The sequence below is a fragment of the Mirounga angustirostris genome, unplaced genomic scaffold, assembly GCF_029215605.1.
Source record: "Mirounga angustirostris isolate CCGP_5_RB_7025 unplaced genomic scaffold, mMirAng1.0.hap1 SCAF_4, whole genome shotgun sequence".
Classification (NCBI taxonomy): domain Eukaryota; kingdom Metazoa; phylum Chordata; class Mammalia; order Carnivora; family Phocidae; genus Mirounga; species Mirounga angustirostris.
The window spans coordinates 77,842,778-77,866,167 of record NW_026991712.1 but is presented as its reverse complement, the minus strand read 5'-3'; the positions used below and the strand labels follow the sequence as shown (position 1 = coordinate 77,866,167).

The 23,390-nt window shown below is 40.0% G+C and overlaps 1 protein-coding gene across 7 annotated transcripts in view; it reads right to left on the bottom strand.

Annotated features, from left to right (window-relative positions):
- The window catches only part of PXDNL (peroxidasin like), a 509,349-nt gene extending 487,327 nt beyond the window's left edge, over window positions 1-22,022 (bottom strand). For 3 of the 7 annotated variants that reach the window (XM_064588346.1, XM_064588351.1, XM_064588350.1), the window contains exon 1: window positions 19,716-22,021. In XM_064588346.1, coding sequence (XP_064444416.1) covers window positions 19,716-19,879 — 164 coding nt within the window. In that variant the 5' untranslated portion in view covers window positions 19,880-22,021. Of the gene's footprint in view, window positions 1-19,715 lie in introns of all 7 variants that reach the window. The other 4 variants (XM_064588345.1, XM_064588348.1, XM_064588347.1 and 1 more) reach the window with 2 other exon arrangements.
- Window positions 22,023-23,390: the final 1,368 nt, after the last annotated feature.

Sequence of the window (23,390 nt, the reverse complement as noted above, 5' to 3'; positions counted from 1 at the left end):
AAGAGTCAGTAAACAAAAAGATAACACAGGATACTCTTAATTTCAATGCTTTCCCACTCATGCATTATGATAATTAAACTTCATAGAAATAATCCTCTCCTATCTATATTCAATATAGGATAAACAGGATAAACTAATGGAGGCCTTTACTGAAATAGGATACATATTTGATTTTGAGGGGAAAGGCACCCTCCATGCCTTCTCTCAACCAAGAGAAATTCCATAGGGAATAAGAATTCTAAATTGTATGAGTTTAATCATCAGATGCCTGGGCTCCTACTGTAGCATCACCACAAAACAACTCCTGGGTAAAAGATCAGAGTAAACCTGCCAGAACCAAACTGCATACACTACCAGTTGAAAACTAATCATCTCTCCTTAACAACTTATGCTTTTTTATTACTTTTGTGAATTCCTAGATCAGCGTAGTACACTCATACCATGATATCATTCATGGATTTTGTATGCTTCTTTCCTGTTTGTTACAAGTGCATTGCAAAATCATTGTGAGTGGCAAAGAAGCCTCAGGCCTTTGACAGTTCATATAACATTAAACAGAAAATATGGCAATTGGATGGCCTGTCTGATGTACTCCTCTTATTACAGTCCATATTTGCACCCTCCATCTCTTTTTACATGAGCATTACTCCTAATTGCATCAATATTACATGGAAACAAATACAATTTGCTTCTAGTAATAAAAGATAGAAGAATGTTTGAACACATAATAAACAGTATGCTTGTTCATCAGAAGAGCACTTATTAGGCAGCACAGAATTTTCTCCTGCAGTTAGACATCATCATTCCACATTGCTTCCCTTTATTAAGTTGCTGTAAATTTTATAGCATAGAATGATACATGTAGAAAAAAGTCATATTTTAGTGCCTAAAACAACCGAGAAACAAAGTGATTCATTTACCCTTCTTCTTAGTAAGAAAAATTATATTATTGTTAGAATTAAAATATCTTCATTATGTATCTTTTGCTTATTGAAATAATTGAAATACTCCGGACTGCCATGTTTCTATGATGCGTAAAATTATGAACAAACACCCAAGACACACTTCTCTCAGCAAATGGTCTCCAGTGAAAGTCCTGGGCTCACCAAAAAGATCTTCAGGGGCACTAAATATTTCATTGTAGATAGAACAGGCTGTTTTCTAACATGTTCCTGATCACTGTATTTCACACTCTCTGAAATTTGTCCTCACTCTAAGTACAGAACTCACTCTTTTGGCTTCATTACAAACAATATAATACTGGTTATTTGTACTGATCAAAGGACTTGAATGAAAGAATAAGCATGACTCATTAAATAATACTTGAGATGTGCATATTTAAAGTCTAGTTCCAAGATTTTATTGTTATTCTGATAAATATGGTACTATTAGTAAGAAATGTTTGCATATCAGCTAATAACTTTCAGGATTCGTGGAACTATTGCCCCTCTGGAGCTAGGAATGAAATTATTCTCACCTAAAACGTGTGGTTGAGAATGGGTGCAAGAGTGAATTCTCCAAAGAAAAGGCACCTGTTGGGGAGGTGCTGGAGGGAGGCAGAGGCCACCACTCGCTTCACTCATGGAACAGTTTCACAGTGGAAGAGATGATGATCATTCCACCTTAAACATGAAATGAAGAAACCAGAAGTAGAAAGTCATAGATAACATGTTGACATTTCTAGAAAATATCTGTACTTCAAAGAATGCTCTGACAGAGATAAAATTTGTTTTTTCTCTTTCTCAGAAAGAATAATCATTTAGAGTGTAGCAAGATCAATGGTTTGGGGCATGACACAAGAGTCTTCAGGGATAAGCGATGACCAGCATTCAGCAGCATCCCATGCAGTTATTGGGTATAGTCTTCATTTTATACACTGAGAAAAAAGAGAGCCCTGGAGGCTTGGGGCTTAAATGGTTTGCCCAAGATCATATATTTTCTTAGAGTGAAAAGAAAACAGGTATTCTGATTCATGGCCTTCCATGATGCCATGCCTGTGCAATTTTAAATACTAATCAAAATAAATAAAGACAAAGGAACTATGAGCATTACCTTCTCCTATTTTGCACTCTTTTTGTTAAAAGATAAATAAGATAAATCTACCCAGGGAGTATCTTTCAGGAGAAAGAACATACAAATAAAGGGGTTTGGAGTTTAGAAATAAGGACATATATTTGAAAATGAAAGGGAAACTTGTGTTTACTTATCTTCAGATTCAGTCATTTTTTAAAAATGAATTATTGGACCCATTATTATTGTTGCCCTAAACATAATATATTTGCAAAATATTTTTCTAGTAAATTTTCCCGTTTTTCAATTCTGGGAAGTTTACAGGAAATCTGAAATGCAACAGGACTCATAATGAACAACCAAGGCAGATGTTTGTTTGTTTTTTTTCAAAATGCTTCTGGTGTATTAAAATCTATGAGATTATTCACGGATAACTAAATGTAGTATTTTTTAAAAGGAATAAAAGCATGGTATAATTTTATGGGAGAAGAAAACAAAATGATTAGAGACAGAAATGGGAACAACTCACAAGTAAAATATTCTTTCATTAATAGTGTTTTTTTGCACAAACTCCATTTTAAAAGAAAAATGAGAGAAAGTATTATAGATAAACAACCTCCTAGAGGTAAGAGTAAGAGGCAAAATATTCTTTATCAACCTGCCTTCAAACAGCAAGTATGGTATTTTGTCAGTCAGTGATTTGTGAAGTAAAACTTGCCTTAGACTCCAAAGAGTGAATATTCCAAAAAACTATTAAATTACTTTTAAATTTTACCATTAAATTTTTATCTCATTTGTTATTATTTTGGTGGAAGTTTCTATCCCTTTTTTAAGATAAAGGAGAAGCCTTTCTAAGCTTCTGTCCTCCTATTTCCTCCTCACATCCAGGAGCAACTGAGTGGCGCCATTGTTTTGACCCTGAAGCAGAGACCCCAGGACTCCTTTATTCCTTTATAGGAACAATGGCCATCAGTCTACTCTCTCCAACACTGCTCTAGGCTCCCAATGTTAGTGTTGAAGGGCAAAACAAAGGCTTGCAGACAAGGCCTGGAGATGGGGAGTCTTGGCATAAAACAAAATAAAACAAAAATAAAAGCAAAGTCACACAAGGGACAAAAGGTATGAAGACCAGGTTGCCTGGGCTGCACTGAGGGAGGGAGAGGGTGGGGGTTGATGGGGTCCAGGAAACTCAGCCCTGGGTCATGGAGAGAAGCATCTGGAAGGGGACCATGCTGCATGCACTTCCCCGAGACCCCGAGACCCCGCACCCAGGTGTTGGTCTCCTCTCCTCTCCTCCCCCGCCCTTTCCCCCTCCCCTCTCCTCTCCTTTCCCTGCCCTACCTTGCACCTGTGCTCCCCTCCTGACAGCAAGATCTCCTTGCTCTCCTTGCTGCTCTGTCACGGAAGTCCTGCTGGGTCCCCATGGCTATCTTTGCACCTCAAACACGGCCACTCCATCTCTGCCCTAGGTTCCTGCCTATCTTCTCTCCTCATCTGTTTTTGGCCTCTTTCAAAAGCACCATGCTTGTCCCTACCTTTGGTCTCTGCTTGGCATGCTCACCCCAAACCTCGGAAACCTGCTCCTTCCAGTCATTCAGATTCCATGACAAACGTCTCTGCTTCAGTGGCCCCTGGACCACTCCATCTAAACAAGCACATCCTCCTGCCCCGAACCCGTTTCTCTTGCAGCACCCTGTATGTCATCCATTGGAATGCAAGCTCCAAGAAGCAAGGGCCTTCCCTGTTTCTGTCCCAGCAAGGAGCAAGCTCCAAGCTGAATCTGTAAAATGACAGAATAGTAAAGACAATGACTGACTCCCAGGGGAGCCGTCAGGTCTGCTGGAAGGATCTATGCACATGTATGTTTTCCTACATTATTCCAGCCTGGAACACAGGAAACGCTGCATGGAAGCCACTGTTGTTAATGGTAATGTTCTTAGGTATTTCACCTAACAAATGCTTATTGAGAATCACCTATGCTCCAGAAACTGTGTTATGAGCTGAGGATGGAGTGTTAACAAAGACATAATGATTCCCGCTTTTGTGGAGCTTAAAAGTCATGGGGGAAACATTAAATAAGTAAACATAAACATTGATTAAAGTTGTCAAGAAGCATTGAGAAGTATATAGTGGTAGGATCTAAACTTTTAAACTTTTAAAATAAATTTATAGATGCTTTACTCACATCTCAAATTTTGATGACTGCCTGATCATATTTATAAACGGACCCACACCATGATGCTTGGTTTCTCTGGAGACCTGTCAAGAGGCTCCCTTCCCCCCAGACACTAAAGCTGGCTAGAGATTTTAACTAACTCACAAGTGGCTTGCTTTTCCGACTTGTCCCCTCCCCCTTGCTTCCAGGTACTTTCCTGGTCTCCAGAATTTCCTGCTCCTTTCTAGACTCCTGCACTGTACCTCCCTAGGGATCCTCTTTTATTTATTTTATATGTTTAATTAAACTTTATATTTAGGACTATATTAAATTCACAGCAAAACTGAGCAGAAAGTACAGAGTTCTCATATATCCCCTGTCCCTTCCATCCACACAGCTTCCCCACTTATCAATATCCCCATCAGAGTAGTGCAGTTATAATTGATGAACCCACACTGACACATCATTATCACTCAGAGTCCACAGTTTATATTAGGGTTCACTCTGGGTGTTGTACATTCTACAGGCTGACATGTATCCACCATTGTAGTATCATACAGAATAGTTTCCCTGCCCTAAAAATAGTCTTTGCTCCACTTATTCATCCCTTCTCCCTTCAACCTCCGACAACCACTGATCTTTTTGTCTCCATCTTCTTTTATTTTTAAAAAATCTAGAGTTTCAGTCTTCCACAGCTGTGTGCACACACACACACACACGACCTAAGATTCTCCTTCTTCCTTACACATATCTCCGAAGGGAAAGATGAAGAGAGCACTCTCCCACAGTATAAATCTCAGAATTTTTATAAATACACACTAGAATCTGGAAAAAACGTACAATTTATAATCTATGGTTTTAAGTGGCATAAAACTTTGTTCTAACCTATGACGTTCACTGCCAGAACTAGGAACTGTTTCTGTGTTATAATCAGCAGAGACTTTGAAGAGTTTCCCCTCTCCATTATACAAAGCTGGTTGCTAAAATAGTGTAGTGGCTTTGGGATCAGAACAAGATCCAAGCAGGATGACCATAATATCAAAACAAGTGTGACTCTATACTGGAAAAAGGCATATCTACGAATCTTATCAAAATGTTACAATCTATTAAACCTACTCTCTAGGCTAATGATTTGACTGTCATGTATTTTTCAGACTTTGTAAAAACTTGAATTTCAGAAATAAATAACACTTTCTGAACATTGAATCATTTCAGACACAACCGTAGTAAAATCATGCTTAAGAATATTTCCAGGGCACCTGGGTGGCTCAGTTGGTTAAGCGACTGCCTTTGGCTCAGGTCATGATCCTGCAGTCCCAGGATCGAGTCCTGCGTCGGGCTCCCTGCTCAGCAGGGGGTCTGCTTCTCCCTCTGACCCTCCCCCCTCTCATGCTCTCTCTCTCTATCTCATTCTCTCTCAAATAAATAAAATCTTAAAAAAAAAAAAGAATACTTCCAGTGCTTTCTCAACAAAAGTAAGCTTTTGGTTTCAAGAGACATGAGTTGATCAGTTTCATAATCTTTGTAAATAATATTTATACTCTGCCTTATTAAAATAGAGAGAGAGAGGAAAAAAAAGAGGACCTTTTAGAATTGATATCTGTACCTCTAGACTTTAATGACTATAATAATATCAGTGCTAATCACAGCAAGTAACATTTAAATAGTTCCCAACACATGGTAAGTACTATTTTTACAGAGGAGAAGGCTGAAGCCAAAGAACTTTAGTTACTTGTCCAAGGACACGCAGCCAATAAATTATGAAGGGAGAATTCAAATGTAGGCAGTCTGGCTCCAGGGTCTGTGATCCTAACTACTGAGCACACTGCCTCACAACTAGATCTGTTAGTCTGAAATACATTTTAGGCAAAACATAAACTTACTAAAATTCTTCCTCTCACACAGAAAAATACTGCGAAGTCATGCAGTCATATGTCTTCAATAGGATTTTATTCCAAGTGTGACTGGAATCATATCACAAGTATACAGTCCATACTAGCCACGAGGTACCATGCACACTGCATAGACATGACATGCAGTAACTCAAAATGATCCCCTTTTAGAAACAACTGTGCAGGACTTGAAGGTCATAAAATGAACAGTCTTTCTGAGACAGCAAGAGAGCACCCAAGGACTGGGGGGGTAACAACTTCAGCCTGATGACGTTCTCAGGCCCTGGCCAGGATTTCATTGTTCAAATCTGCTGGAGGAAGAAAAGTGCAGAATGGTACGTGAGAAGTTTTGTATCACCTTCACCCCCGCCAGTTTGGGCAATTCTTTAAATTTAGAGTGCCAATTTAGACTCCCCTTAGTAAAGTTAGTTAGCTTCCTGCTGCCTTTAGACAGTCCAGGTTAGTACTGAACTTGACCTATCGCACTGGATAAAGGCAAATGGAAATTCAGTCATGGATGCAATATCCCTCATATGTTTATTCTTAGAGATCAGATTCTTTGTATGGGTCCCACTCTCAATATAATAACCTGGAAGTCTGACTAAGATTCAGCACTAGATTACAACTCCGCTGATGTCACACTTAGAAAAAAATGGTATTCTGTTCTGACAGAACTCCACTTCCTCTTCTTTTGCATTCAATAAGTTCAGAGAGATTAATATTAAATGAAAAACATGATCAGAAATAAAACAAGTGCAAAAAAGGGAAAACACAAGATTTAGAAAAATAGATGGGAAACACTGATTTTTATCTTCTCCCATAACTCTTAGCTATAAGCCACTTGAAAAACTTTCTGGAAAAATGTGAGGGATAAGTAAATAAAATACTACTATAACCAATTTTGGGGAGTTTTAACAGTATAATAAGTGATGGCCCTGTTTTCTTGGGAAGCTCCTTGTGAGCACTGTTGAGGATTCCCATGGGCCCTGAGTTATAATCCCTTGTTGGTGGCCGCTTTTAGCTGATTTGGAACATCTTAAAAATAAATTCTCATGCACAAACAATGAATCATGGAACACTACATCTAAAACTAATGATGTAATGTATGGGGATTAACATAAGAATAAATAAATAAATAAATAAATAAATAAATAAATAAATAAATAAATTCTCAATGTTGCACCAGCTTTTCATCTATGCTTGTCTTTAGAGGTGGCCAAATACAGATGGATAGCCAAGTCGGCCTCTCTCCAACAGGGAGGATGGTGGGTGAAACAAGAAGGAAGTAGCTCCAGGTGGGAAGGCCCTCTGATGCATGTATGTGGGGTGAAGAAGAAAACAAACCATCTTCTAGTGCACCAACACCTTGTTTCAAACCAAAGGGACCAACCTGAGAAGCAAGGATCTTTATAAGTATCTCCTCCCTGTCCCCATACTACAGTATCAGTCAGTGCTCAGATAACCCATTTCTACTTGCTGGAATTTTGGCCTTCAGTTCTCTTTTCTTCTTTACCTCATTTCCCCTAAGGTTTTTTGTGTCTAGGCATCAGTTTTCTTCTCTCAGCCTGCAGTTCAAGAGCACATTACATAGGCCTCTTACGAGAGTAGTGACCAACACAGGAGAAGCAGGAGGTAAGGGTCACAAAAAACAGAAATCATTTTAATGCAGGCCAAACAGAGCAGTCTGCAGCTTTCTTAGAAGGTAGGGCATGTTTTCACCACCTCTCAAGTTTCATTTTGCCAATTGGCTCATTCATGCATTCAACATATTTTATGCTGGCAGGTCCTAAGAGTTCAAAAAGAAAAGATGTAATCTGTCTTCTCCGCCCTGGCAGGACTTGGTCTGTCAGGGAGATAAGTTAACAATCCTAATCTCATATGACATGTTCCCTGGTCAAGACAGGAAAGGTATCTCCCAAAAACTGGGAAGAAGGGAAAGGAGATGGAGAAGAATCCACAGAGGTGAGCTCTTAGTTGACATCTGAAGACTAAGCCGAAGTAGGCCAAGTGAGAAAAATGGGGGTTCATGCATTCCAAGCCAAAAGAGCAGTGTGTACAAAGCCCATTGGCTTCCTGCATCTCTGGACTTCCTGCTGTACCTTCCAAGAAACACAATCCATATAAGTTCTAATTATACCAGGGGCTCGACTAGTACTAATTTAATTAACTGATTCGGTGGTCCTATTTCATCTATGAGGACACAACATTCCTGCAAGATAAAATGGATGACTTTCATTGGAGTCTTAGGTGATCTAATACAAGGGCAGATCATGGAAAATGCCAGGTTCTGGTAAGTGGAAAATGCCAGGATCTGGAAAAAGCCAGGATCTGGGAATCTATCTTTGGGAGACCTCTAAGTTTTTTCCAAACCATCTGTGTAGGCAGCTGCCTCTTCTAATTACTCATGGGGCTCACAATCCAGGTGAAATTGGTGAATGAATCCTAAAATCTGTGTCCTGCATTTTCAAAATGATGGCAGAGTAGGAAGACCCTAGGCTCATCTGGTACCACAAACACAGCTAGGTAACTATTAAATCATCCTAAATACCCCAGAAATCAACCTGAAGACTGACAGAACAAATTCCACAACTAAAGGGAGAGAAGAGGCCACAGAGAAGAAGATAGGCAGTGCAGAGACTGTGGTTTAGCGGAGAAACAGATCCTGGCTGCTGCAGAGGGATGGGACTATGGTGGAGGAGAAGGGTAAGAGAGAGAGGAGCACATAGGGGAATGTACAAGGAGAACATTTCCCCAAAGCCACTGGCCTGGAAAATGAAAGAAGCTGGATTTTGTGAGTGCTTGCAACCAGCAGGATTTGAAGCCTGGGGTTTTAAAGGTCAGCAGGTTTGGCTGGGATAGAGCCCAGAGGGCAATGCCCTGCTCCTGGAGAGAAGGCAGGCAAACAACCTGGGGCGGGAGGTTGGGAGGGAAGACGGCATGGAAACAGCAATCTGAGGAACAACACATAGTGGTGAGATTATTCACTCTTCTCAGAGTGCATCCCTGAGAGGCAGCATGCATGGAGACACCTCCCTGGGAACAAAGGAGCTGACTGGCACCATTTCCCTCCCCTGCCCCTCAGCATAAACATAGAACCACTGCAAAAAGCAGTGCAATGCCAACATTGGCTGCCTAACTTGCTTATACCAAGCCCCACCCACCCTGTGCTCTGGCAGGACTGCCCTTCTCAGTCAAACTTGCCTCAATCCCAGCATAGTAGGCCCCTCCCCCAAAAGACCAGCACAAGCCCCTGCACACACCACAGAAATACAATTATAAGATAATATTATGAAAAATTACATGTCAACAAATTAGACAACCTGGAAGAAATGGACAAATTCCTAGAAACATGTGAATTACCAAAACTAAAATTACAGGAAGAAATAGAAAACTTGAACAGACCCATAACCAGCAAAGAAACTGAATCAGTAATCAAAAACTCCCAACAAACAAAAGTCCAGGACCAAATGGCTTCCCAGGGGAATTCTACCAAACATTTAAAGAAGAGTTAATACCTAATACCTATTCTTCTCAAATTATTCCAAAAAATAGAAGAGATAAGAAAACTTCCAAACTCATTCTATGAGAGCAACAATACCCTGATACTAAGACCAGATAAAGTCACAGGATACAAAAATCAACGTACAGAAATCTGTTGCATTTCTATACATCCATAGTGAAGCAGCAGAGAGAGAAATCAAGGAATTGATCCCATTTCCAATTGCATCAAAAACCAGAAGATACCTAGGAATAAACTTAACCAAAGAGGTGACCGACCTGTACTCTGAAAGCTGTAAAACACTGATGAAAGAAATTGAAGATCACCCAAAGAAATGGAAAAACATTCCATGCTTATGGATTGGCAGAATAAATATTGGTAAAATGTCTATACTACCCAAAGCCACCTACACATTTAATGCAATCCCTATCAAAATACCAATAGCATATTTCACAGAGCTAGAACAAACAATCCTAAAATTTGTATGGAACCAAAAAAGACTGCAAATAGCCAAAGCAACCTTGAAAATGAGAAGCAAAGCTGGAGACATCACAATTCTGGACTTCAGAGTCTAGACTGCTGACCATTACACCATGGGGCCACAATTCTGGATTTCAAGTTATATTACAAAGCTGTAGTGATCAAAACAGTATGGTACTGACATAAAACTAGACACACAGATCAATAGAATAGAATACAAAACCCAGAAATGAATAACAAGTATATGGTCAAATAATCTTCACCAAAGGAAAGAATATGCAATGGGAAAAACACAGTCTTTTCAACAAATGGCATTGGGCAAACTGGACAGCAACATGCACAAGAATGAAAAGTGGACCACTTTCTTACACTAAACACAAAAAAAACCTCAAAATGGATTAAAGTCCTAAATGTGAGACTTGAAACCATCAAAATCCTAGAGGAGAACGCAGGCAGTAACCTCTTTGACACTGACTCTATCAACTTCCTTCTAGATATGTCCCTTGAAGCAAGGGAAACAAAAACAAACTATTAGGACTATACCAAAATAAAAAGCTTCTGCACAGTGAAGAAACAATCAAAAAAACTGAAAGGCAATCTATGGAATGGGAGAAGACATTTGCAAATGACATATCTGATAAAGGGTTAGTAGCCAAAATATATAAAGAACTTCTAAAACTGAACACCCAAAAAAGGAATAATCTAATTAAAAAATGGGCAGAAGACATGAACAGACATTTTTCCAAAGAAGACATCCAGATGGCCAACAGACACATGAAAAGATGCTCAACATCACTGATCCTCAGGGAAATGCAAATCAAAGCTACAATGAGATATTATAACCTCACACCTGTCAGAGTGGCTAAAATCAACAACACAAGAAACAACACATGTTGGCGAAGATGTAGAGAAAGGGGAACCTCTTGCACTGTTGGTGAGAATGCAAACTGGTGCAGCCACTTGGAAAACAGTACAGAAGTTCCTCAAAAGGTTAAAAATACAACTACCTTACAACCCAGCAATCACACTACCAGGTATTTACCTGAGGAACACAAAAATACTAATTCAAAGAGACACATGCACCCCAATGTTTATAGCAGCATTATCTACAACAGCCAAATTTTGGAAACAGCCCAAATGTCCATCGACTGATGAATGGATAAAGATGTGGTAGAGAGGGTACCTGGGTGGCTCAGTTGGTTAAGCGACTGCCTTCGGCTCAGGTCATGATCCTGGAGTCCCAGGATCGAGTCCCGCATCAGGCTCCCTGCTCGGCGGGGAGTCTGCTTCTCTCTCTGAACCTCCCTCCTCTCATGCTCTCTATCTCATTCTCTCTCTCAAATAAATTAAAAAAAAAAAAAAAAAAACAGATGTGGTAGAGAGAATGGGATATTACTCAGCCATAAAAAAAAAAAAAGAATGAAATCTTGCCATTTGCAACAAAGTGGATGGATTTAGAGACTATTGTACTAAGTGAAATAAGTCAGACAAAGACAAACACCATATGATTTCACTCATGTGGAATTTAATAAATAAAACAAAGAAGCAAAGGGAAAGAGAGAGAGAAAGAAAGAGAGAGAGGGAGGGAGAGGCAAACCAAGAAACAGACTCTTAAATATAGAGAAATAAACTGATGGTTACCAGAGGGGAGGTGGGGTAGGAGGATGGATGAAATAGGTGATGGGTATTAAGGAGTGTATTTCTTGTGATAAGTACCTGGTATTTTACGGAAATGTTGAATCACTATATTGTACACCTGAAACTAATATTACACTCTATGTTAACTATGCTGGAATTTAAAAACTTAAAAAAAAAAAAACTTAAAAAAAAAGATCTGAGTCCTTACTCTTGGAAACCATTTATACAAAGTATTATGGATATCTATATTATATAGATAAAGCACTCTGCAGCAATTGAGATTAAATGAGGGCCTTTTGGTTCTGCCTGTTATAACAAATGAAGTTAGTAGACTTAGGAATTTTTTTTAGAGTATCTTTAGCTGAAATAATGTTCATGTTTTTCTTTTTTCCATTTTAAAATCCAAACATAAAACTTTTTTTTTCCTACTCAGATGAAGAATCATTGGGAGAGGGAATGATACAATGATCCAAACTGATCAGATGGAACAATAAAACAAATGATTTTTAAACATAACTCAGTTTTTCACTGCAGTCTGGAGTTAGACAATAAAACTGTTTATGTCATTTGTTGTGGCTTCTCTGTTGCCTGAAGGAAAGGCAGAATATTTAAAATGTTTAAATGTTTTCATATTGCATTTGGAAAAGGTCTCATGATTTGAATTTTGGTCAGATATACTCAACTTCATGCGATAGCAAGACGAAGACTATGCCTTCCATGTATCTCAAGAAATAGTTTATTGTGTCTCAGAGTGGGAAGGAACATACAGATTAAATGAAGAACATACCAGAATGTTTAAATTATATCAGTAACCTATTGGTTTTGGGTGAACATTTTGATAACTTAAACCTGAGTCACTGCTATGGACTGAATGCTTGATTCTCCTCCAAAGTCATATGCTGAACCCTTAATCCCCCTATGGTGGTATTAGGAGGTGGGGCCTTTGGGAAATAAGTAGGTCTTGAGGGTGGAGACCTCATGATGGAATTAATGCCCTTAGAGAGATGGTCTCTCTCTCCACCATGTGAGGCAATGAGAAGGCAGCCATTTCATTGGACCAGGAAGAGAGCTTTCCCAGACTCCAGAACTCTGAGAAACAAATGTCATTTACATCACCAGTCTATGGTATTTTGTTATAGAAGCCTGAGCTGACTAACACAATCGCCTTAAGTAAATTTACCACTCCACCGAGTAAAAGAACACTTTATAAAAATTATTTGTTGAAGATGCCACTGAAGCAATGGAATAAATTAACAGAAACATCTAGTTGCTCAACAACCACTGTCTCCTTAACTTAATTCCTGTAATTCTCACCATTACTATAATGTTTCTCTCTCCCTTTGGAGCTAGAAACATTAGACTCATTCCGATCCTGGGCTGGGACATCTGCTGCAGCATGATGGCCTCCAGATGCCTTGGCTGTGAGGTTTATAGTCTCTGTCCTGCTGGGTTTTCTCCCTTTCAGGCAAGGTCTGCATCCTGCCTCATCCATCTAGACATCAAGCTTTCAGTTGCTTGCTTACACTAATCTATTATCGAACACCTCTCCTTGCAACTGCAAGCTCCAACGAAAACATACCCACTCTCTTCTCACGTAACTTTACTTCTCCTACGTAACTTCCATTCCCTTTGCCTACCACTCACACAAAACATTCCCCATCCTTTAAAAAACAAACCAGGGGCGCCTGGGTGGCTCAGTGGTTAAGCGTCTGCCTTCAGCTCAGGTCATGATCCCGGGGTCCTGGGATCGAGCCCCACATCGGGCTCCCTGCTCGGCAGGAAGCCTGCTTCTCTCCCACTCCCCCTGCTTGTGTTCCCTCTCTCGCTGTGTCTCTCTCTGTCAAATAAATAAAATCTTTAAAAAAACCAACAACAACAACAACAAAAACAACAAAATTCCTTCAACCTTCTTCTCTTCCAATAGCTTGAAGGCAAAATTTGCACTCTGCTACCTCAACCTCTTCTGCCAGATTTGACCACCCTCCTCCTTCTTGAAATACAGACAGCACTCGTTTCTGGTACTCCTGCTTCTTTGGCTGCTGTGTTATTCTCTGACTCCTCCTCCTTTTGCCCCCAGAGCCAGCACGCTGTACAAGTGCAGGGGGCACCATGCCCAGCACAGTGTGGAGTTGAGGAGTGTACAGACTTCACAACCACAGCTGACGGTCCTGGCTCTTGCTTACACATGTGTTCCCTTGACTGTGGGGCTTTCCAGAATCCTAGCCTATGCAGACCTTTCTCATTCTACAAGCGCCTCCTGGGAAATCACATTTCCTCCCTCCAGCTGAATTAATTGCACACTCTTATCCCAATGACTCTCAAAATTGTATCCCTTGCCTCCCAAGCTTACTATATTCCTGAGCCTCTACCCTCTCCACCAGGATGCCCAAGAAAAACTCAAAATTTCCCTATTCTTCAGCTCTTTCCCTCTTTGGCACTTACTTTCACTATTTACATTACCCTATCAAGTTGACAAACCAGGACATTCACCATCCTTTCTTACTCCATAAATACAAAACAGATCGGTCTTTTTTGCATCAGACCTGTACTGTTATTCAACTTTTTATATATGCACTAGCTCTCTAAGTAGAACAGGGACCTCACCTTTGCAGCCTCGTATTGTAACTATTCCCCCAAAAGCTGTTATTGTGCAATGCTTCCCTTCATCTCACTTACAGAATCTATAGTAGGGATTGAAATGCAGAGTTCAGTATAGAAAACACTATTCTCACAATGGTTAACTGAACATAATAAAAAAAGAAAACACTATTCTCTGCCATTAAGTTAATCAGCATATATCATCTAAGTACAGGCTATTGTAGGAAATCTTGAGATGAGACCACTTGGATCCTGGCATCACTAGGCAATTATTCATTCCTATTTTGCCAATGAGGATACTGAGACTCAGAGATGGGGATGCTAACACTTCCTTGGTGAAGGCCAAATTCTGAAATCTGGGAAAGCAAGCCTATTACTCCTTAATCCTTGCAATCTGGCTTCTATTCCTATCTGGCAAAGCTGCTTTTGCTAAGTCATCTGCACCATCCAATCGTCAGTCTGTCTTTCCCTGTCCAAGCTTGACTCTGCCATACCTTGGTCACACCCTTCTGGGAAACATCCCGCTGCCTTCCCTGAGTTGGCGAGCTCACTTTCTCCCCTTCAGTGGTGTGTTCCTGACCCACGCCTCCACCCTGCACCCTCCCTGGTGCTTTAGGAGAATGCTCAACAGCACAGATCTAAATCGCCAGGTCCCCATAACTATCTGCTGGACTTCTTCAACTATTTGTCCCACGGGAGACTCCCAAATTAATATGTCCAGAAAGGACTCATTTATCCCCTAACTAATTCTCCTGTAGGTTGGTTTGACTGAAGGATGACTCCCAGACATCAGGGGTGGGTCACACCCCAGACAGTGATGCCAATGGCTGGCAGCGTTTATCCCCCCACATCTCTAGCCCTGCCCTCTCCTTACTGTTCCTCCACCCGAGATCCTCACGTGGGCTCCATGAACACTCAACCCACCTTCTAGAACAGCCTCTTCTAGCTCCTCTCTGAGGACCAAGCTGTCCTGAGTCATTAGGGTGGTGAGGCTGCATCATGTTAGGCCCCCAAGACTGGAGGCATTTGCGGAAATAGTGTACCCTGACTTACTAAGTAGGCAATGAAATAGGAAATGTATTTCAACTTTTAGTTCCATTTCTCTCCCCAAGTGGTCAACAACTGGGGTAGGTTTGAATTTAGATATAGTTTAGCCAGATCCCTCATGCTTCCCTTCAACCATGCCAAATGGGAAAGCATCTAGGGAGTCCAGGCCTGCTCACTAAGTGATAACTCAAAGCCAACAAGTTATGTCAGTTGCAAAAAAGTTATGAAAAATTCTGTTTCAAAGGTCAAAGTAACCCCTGAGGGTTAATTTTAAGAAAAAAAAAATCTACTTGTCTGATTGGATTGGAAACTGGAAAGAGCTGAAGGAATTCTATTTTCTTCTTGAACAAGATGACATTTCTGTCAGCTGGATAAATGTTGTCATGACTGAACTTGTCATTTTCCCATTTGCCACCCCCAGCCTTCCTCCCGAGGTGGGTATATCTGGAGGGCTAGGCAAGGTTTGTACATAAAGGAAATGCCTTAAATAGTTAAAACTTTGCACTCTACATATTTATAAATTTAAAACTTTGGGGGAAATTCTCATTTTTTACATTTTTCTAGTGGAATTGAGATGGTTTTTAGAGTCTGTTTAATCGCAGTCCCTGAGTTCAACCAAGGCTCAATCTTTCACTCCTGGGAATTCAAAGAACATCACATTTCTTAAACAGCAGCTGAGATTCTGGAGGTGCAACCTAATGACCTGGGGCTGAAGTAAAATCAACCTAAGCTACACAGGACTTCTGATTATTGAACAGGCTCCCTAAAGTTCACTACTAGAAATTTTTTGTTTGCTAATTCCAATTCTGAAAGATTTCCTTTACTAAAATACACAGCATGAGGAATGAGTTTCTAAATGGTAGCGGCCTATTTGGTAAATGATATTTGCTTTGAATACCCAATGATATCTTTATAGATGGAATTAAATTAAAATTAGGGGGAGTAGTTCTTTCATTTTTCTAAACTTGAAACACTACAATCATTAAGTATAGTGGAGTTTCTTTATCTACGGTTGAGAAAAATATTTTCTGTATTAAGGTTAAAATTTTAAAAACATGTAAAGACAAACTCAAGAAAGTTATACTACTAAAAAAAAAAAAGAAAGTTATACTACTACTAATTAACATTTACTAAGCACTTTGGCTATGTTTATTTACCTTGTTTCCACAGTTAGGATGACAACACATATATATTTAAGTGTGGTTTAACAAAAACTCTCATTCCTTTTGATGGCTGCATAATATTCCATTGTATATATTTATACCACTTCTTCTTTATCCATTCATCTGTCGATGGACATCTTGGCTCTTTCCACAGTTTGGCTATTGTGGACATTGCTGCTATAAACATCAGGGTGCGCGGACCCCTTCGGATCCCTACATTTGTATCTTTGGGGTAAATACCCAGTAGTGCAATTACTGGATCGTACGGTAGCTCTATTTTCAACTTTTTGAGGAACCTCCATACTGTTTTCCAGAGTGGCTGCACCAGCTTGCATTCCCAATAGTGTAGGAGGGTTCTCCTTTCTCTGCATCCCCGCCAACATCTGTCGTTTCCTGACTTGTTAATTTTAGCCATTCTGATTGGACTGGGCGATGGACACTAGGGAGGGTATGTGCTCTGGTAAGTGCTGTGAATTGTGCAAGACTGTTGAATCTCAGATCTGTACCTCTGAAACAAATAATGCAATATATGTTATAAAAAAAGAAGAAGAAGAAGAAGATAGCAGGAGGGGAAGGATGAAGGGGGGGAATCGGAAGGGGAGACAAACCATGAGAGACGATGGACTCTGAAAAACAAACTGAGGGTTCTAGAGGGGAGGGGGTTGGGAGGATGGGTTAGCCTGGTGATGGGTATTAGGGAGGGCACGTTCTGCATGGAGCACTGGGTGTTATACACAAACAATGAATCATGGAACACTACATCTAAAACTAATGATGTAATGTATGGTGATTAACATAACAATAAAAAATTAAAAAAAAAAAAACCCCTCTCAATGCTGCTTGCTGCTAGGGAGGAACTGGGCCCGGCTCCATTTGCCTTAGCTTCCAAAGGCTGACTGGCTCTTCCTCTTTAAGAATTCTTGTCTTAATGCAGTTGTAGTGCACCTTCATGATATTGCTTACTTGAAAAAGTTAATCCTATGTCAAGGATTTGGAGCCCAAAAGAAGTAGAGTGCACCAACTTTTATAAACTTTACATATATTTCTTGGCCTTTATACTATTTCTCTAATAGAGGTCACAAGCAGAAGGTCCTAGGATAAAAGTAACCTACAAATATGTGTGGTTGGGCCTGCATGCTGTTGCCTTTCACATAAAAGAATTTTAATTATCCTCTAAGATTTAAAAGTTAGGGTATTTCATTTTTGGTTTCCATATCCTCTTGAAAAATATGGCAAGCTCATTAACAATAGGCCCAAATTCCCACAGGGCAGCAATGAGCTCAGGGGCTGGCCAGGCCTTGCCACTGGCTTGCCTCTCCCTCCTCGCGGCCCCCACAGACCCAAGCCGAGGTTGGTTGCAGTCCATCATACTACTCACGCAGTGGTTTGTCTTTCATCCACCTACTTTCATCCACCTTGCGTTACTTTACCAGCCAACTTCCTGGAGGTATTTGAGTTTGCAGCTCCTATCCTTAATTGTAAACATAATAATAGCGAACCCCTCCATAGTGCTTAGTAGGGCCAGACACTGTCCTAAGTATTTAGCATGCATTAACTCATTTAACCTTCAGAATAACCCTGGATGGTGAACACTTATTAGCATTTCCATTTTGTGGAAAAGGAAACCGAGACATCAAGAAGCCAAGAACTCACCCATGGCAACACACATTTCATCAATAGGGGTATCTGGCTCACCGGCAGGCCCAGTCTGGAACCTGAGAACCCGACCATTGGGACTTATTTCCACATGTAGTGGAAGGCTCTTCACAACTACATCAATAGTGTCCTTTCAGTTCTGTCCATATGTCAGGAAGAGAGTGTCTAATGAGTGCTAATTATTTCTTTGAAACACCTAAGAATCAAAACTTTAGGTCCAGATTGGACCCTAGGTAGCCTTTTATTTAAGCCTGTGGCACTTGATTAGACAAGCTGCCCCTTCTGTAAGGCTCTGTTACTCTCTGTCAGAAACCGCTATTACAAAATGACACAGGGATGGTTACAAGTCCAGAGGTATTTCTGGTGCTGTGCTGATTGCCTGTGCTGATGGTACAGTGGTCCCAGATTCCAGAACCTGTCTTATTACTTTTTAGAGTAAGACTTATTTTGGTATTTGCAAGCACATGAAACAAACAAAATGCTTGATAAAAATTGCCATAAAGATGTATGGCAAATACCTATCTCTTATTCTACACAACTACCAACCACTAACTTCAACTTTTCATTCAAGCTAGATTCCTCATTTCATGATTATGACCAAAAAAAAAAAAAAAAAAAAAAAAACAGTGCTGATCTTATCTCATATCTCAAAATCCCAGGAATGTTAAGCTATTTCACTCTGCTCAAGAATGGACTTGGAACAGTGAAAGGAGTTCTCTTCCATGGACATGACATAATCTGCAAAAACTTTACCATGGAGAGGTGAACCCTTCAAATCAGCATGTCCTTTCGGTGTTTTTCCTTCTCGTGATGTAGGACTTGAAAATTATGATAATCAAAGATTTGCACTTCACACATATCATTTAATTTAATCCAAATGTCAATTCAATGGTACAGGTTTATTATCTCCATATTGACAAGGATTTGAACCAAGTCCATCTGATACCTGTATTATGGTTTATTCTACTATCCCACTACCATCCCATAACACCTTCTAGATGCTGATTAAGTCACTGCTCCAGAAGGCTTCCAAGTATCCAGTGCTCTCCTGGACAGGGTCTGCTCTGGAAAATCAATAGTCCTTCCAGGGCCTGAGGTTGACAGCATCACCCACCTGAGAGACACACGCAATACAAAGCCCGACAATGAACAGAAGAAATGCAAATTGCCAGCACATAATAAGTTGGAAGCACATTACAAAGCTAAATTAGTTCTTTTCAAATGGGACAGACACATGGTGACCTAATTAGGAGTCCAAAGGATTTTGGAGAGGATGAAAGGAATAATCTGAGAATCTATGCAGGAATATTCTTAAAATAGAGATGAAAATTCTCAACAGTAAGTTCTGGAAGATGTTGGAAAAGATAACTGCACCTAGTGCAAATATATTTATTTCAACTCATCACTGCTCACATTTTCTAGTCTAACAAAGCAGAACCACTGAGTTGTTTGAAACGTGAAAACCCTCTTCCGATTATACAGCAGAGACCACATCAGGAATCTAGGTTAAAAGCAGAGTGCTCAGTCTCAGTAGAGGGCAATGCAAAAGTGCTGAACGGGAATCTGTGTGAACTTACAGGACTGTGGTCTGCTGCGGCACCTGAGGAATGTGATCCAGCATCAAGTGCATACAGCGGACGGTGCTCTTCAAGCAAAGGCACCGGCTAGGGCAGGGTAGCACTGGCAGGCACCACACGACCAGGAGAAAGCAAATGGTCCAGCAGAGGAGTCTGGACTCCATCGCTCCACCCGCTGCTGGAAGCGAAGAAGCAGGAGCAGCAGCAGCAGCAGCGGTGTTGGTGGCGGCGGTGGCTGCGGTGCGGGACCTGCGGTGCAGAGGCAGGCCTGCCGTGCGGAGCGGAGCCGGGCTTGGGAGGCCCAGCTAAGCGCCGCTCCCAGGGAAAACTCAGCCTCTGACCAATCCCGGAGCAGGGAGATCACATTACAGGGCGGAGGGCGCCCGCCGCCTCTAGGGGGCGCTGGACCCCCAGGGACGAGGAGAAGCTTGTCCGAGCCAAAGCCGCTTTAGGAAACAAACCTACTCTATTTGGGCAGCATGATGCAAATAGAAACTTTTCCAAAGTTGCTTCCCCTGCACATGCTATGTAAGCGCCAGCCTCTTAGCCCCTAGTTGTGCTTTTTTCTCCCCCTATCTGTCCTTTTGAAGCGCAAGTTGATTATTTATTGAATCAATGCAGAACAGCCTTTCTTTTTATCTGGCAGTATTACCAAATCCTAAAGGGCAGACAGAGTTCTAATTGGTTGATCTAGGCTCACATTTTCCTTCCCTGCTCCAAAGTATGCTTTCACAAAATGGTTTCATTTCTTCCTGTATATTCTACACCTGAAGCCCAAAGCATTTCACTCATGAGATTCAAACCAGCTACTTCCGATTTCTTCCTTTAATATTTAAAGCTGTTATGTCTACACCATGAACTCCTACACCAACATGCAGAGGAGACAAACTGATAGACAAACATATGTGTAAAGTAGAACGAGGCCGAGCCACCGCTGGGCTCAGTGGCCGCACCGCTGGCTGTAGACGCATTTTTCACCAGGTTTAACGGGCCACGGGTCACTGAGGTGAGCAGCCCTGAGGACACTGGCAAAGACAGACTCCAACAAACAGGCCTTAAACACGAGTTTTTTGGTCACTCTAGGCAGGTGTTCAGAAAAGGTTTTTGGTTTTAACCTTAAAGACTAAAATTTCCAAACAAATCTTATCCCTAAACTAGCACTTTAAAAAATGTAAAAGTAATAGAAAAATTAAAACTTGGGATGGTCCAATGTAGGCAACAATCCCAGATAACCAGACTGGGAGACAAATCTAATGATTGCAGATCTAGTTTTGTCAAACTTTATCAATCTTATGAAGGAAAATAAATTTGCCTTCTTTCCAGTAATTTTTCAGTCCCTTTACATTCTACAGTGGGTGAATAGTGCCCTCTTTTGGCAAAATGTTCAAACTTAAATATGTGGGGCTTTATTATTTTATTAAAATACAGAGATCGCAAGAAAAAAATAATCTCTATGAAAAAGAATGATTTTAAAACAAACCAAGTATGCTTGACAGTTGTTCAATGTTTATTTTTTTTTTTGTCTAAGTATCGAAATAAACTAAAAAAGCTAATTTCTTCCTTTAAATCCCATGCCTTACAATTACTGTGCTTTTGCCAATGTTTGTGACTTGGAGGACTTGGATGAGCAAGGCATACAAGTTTGTGCCTTGTTTTCAGTTCAAAACATAATACTAGCTTGTACTGATAGAGCATTTATCCAGGGTAGACTATACACTCTCTACTTTAGAAACCTAAGCTGCCATTAAATGAGAAAATTCTACTGATTTCCTCCCGTGAATATAGGGCTAAGAATTGCAAGCAAGGCACAGAGAACCACATGCATGACACAGCCACTATAGACCATAGATTCTTTCCTAGAATGCCTCAGGACAACTTTCCCGCAGAAAACTATTATTATATATGTTAAGTATTAGAAGCATTTTAAAAAATGCATTGAGCTGCTAAGTTAAACATGTATACTAGAGTCCAAAAAGGAAGAGAAAATGAGAAGCTAGCAAGGTAGATAAACACTGAAGCCTGGTTCAGCTTGAGAGTACTTGCTTAACCAAGTAAAATAAAGAGATTTGGGGAGAGCAGGGTTACAGGAAGAAGAAAAAGCCTAGAGTGGAGGGTCTTAACTGGAAAACCTGTATTTTCATCAAGTTCATTAAGGATGATCTAGAATTAATCCACTTTACCCCCAGCCCCATCCACCCAGAGAACACAAGGAAAATTGCCTGTCTCAAACTTGCTATGGGGAGGAAGAGAATACAAATATCTCCCTGCAGATGTAATACCCCCAAATTAGCTTCTAAAATAAAAATTTTAAAAGATACACTAGGTGACCACCAACACTCCCCAAAAAGCTATAGGAATATCAAACCAAATGGACTTTGAAGTAAAGAATACAAAGGAGGTTCCCACATAATGTTAAAGGTTCAAATCACCAAGCAGACATAGGGAACCTAGAAGTGTAGCATCATTGCATCAAAATATACAAAGGAAAAATTGAAAGACCTATAATGAACTGACATTCTACCATCAAAGTGAGAGATTCTGCTGAAAATCATAAGAGCATACCAAAAAAAAGCTTACTTAAACTATATGAGATTTGAATACAAAAATTTGATTCAAATGGCATTTACAGAATACTATGCTGAACAGAATATATATTTGAAACACATCAAGCCATTCATTAAAAATGACTATAAATGGGCAATAAAACAAGAAATAAGGTTACTCCTGTTCATGGCTTCTATTCAACACTGTACGGGAGGTCCCAACCAGCATATCTGGCAAAATAAAAATAAACCCAAGGAAACCCAAAGGAAACCCAAGGAAACCCAAAGGAAAAAATAAACTGTCTTTATAAAGATGATTTGGTTGTCTATTTGAAAATTTAGAACAATCATAAGTCAGTGGGATTTAAGTAATGTACAAAAATCAATAACGGAGCAAAAAGTGATTTTAACAAACAATACAACAGCATTGAAAAATATAAAATATCTACACATAAATCAAAAGATGCTTGAAACAAAATTGTGTACCTTTAAGACATTAAATAAATAAATAAATGGAGAGAAGTACAATATTCATGGATTGGAGGACTCCATATCATAAACATGTTAATTCTCACACAAACTGATCTATAAATTCAGTGATTCCAAAGGAAATCCCAAGAGGACTGTGTATATGTAGTCTAAGAAGCTGATTCTAAATTGTGTATCAAAGTCAATGGTCCAAGGATAGCCAAGAAATTCCTGAAATTTAAGTTGAAGGGACTTATCTTACTAAATCGAGAATTATTGTACCTATAGTAAATAAGGCTGTGTAGTTTTAGCACAGGGATCCGTAAATTGACTAACAAAATAGAAAAGAAAACCTAGACACAAAGCACAAAGATACGAAAATTTATGACAGTTAACTGCAGATCAGAGGAAGAAAATGGGACTTTTCAAAAAATGGTGTTGAAACAGTTGATCAACAAAGTAAAAAAGTATTATTTCTCACTTTACACAAAGATCAATAGCAGGTGTACTACAGACTTAAATGTGAAAAACAAAAATCATAGAACTTTTGTAAGAAAATACAGGCTAATATTTTCATGATTCTGGATTGAGGTTGTGTGAGGATGAATCTGACACAATTAAATTTGAAAATTCTAATTCAAGAAAGACACCACAAACAGAATGA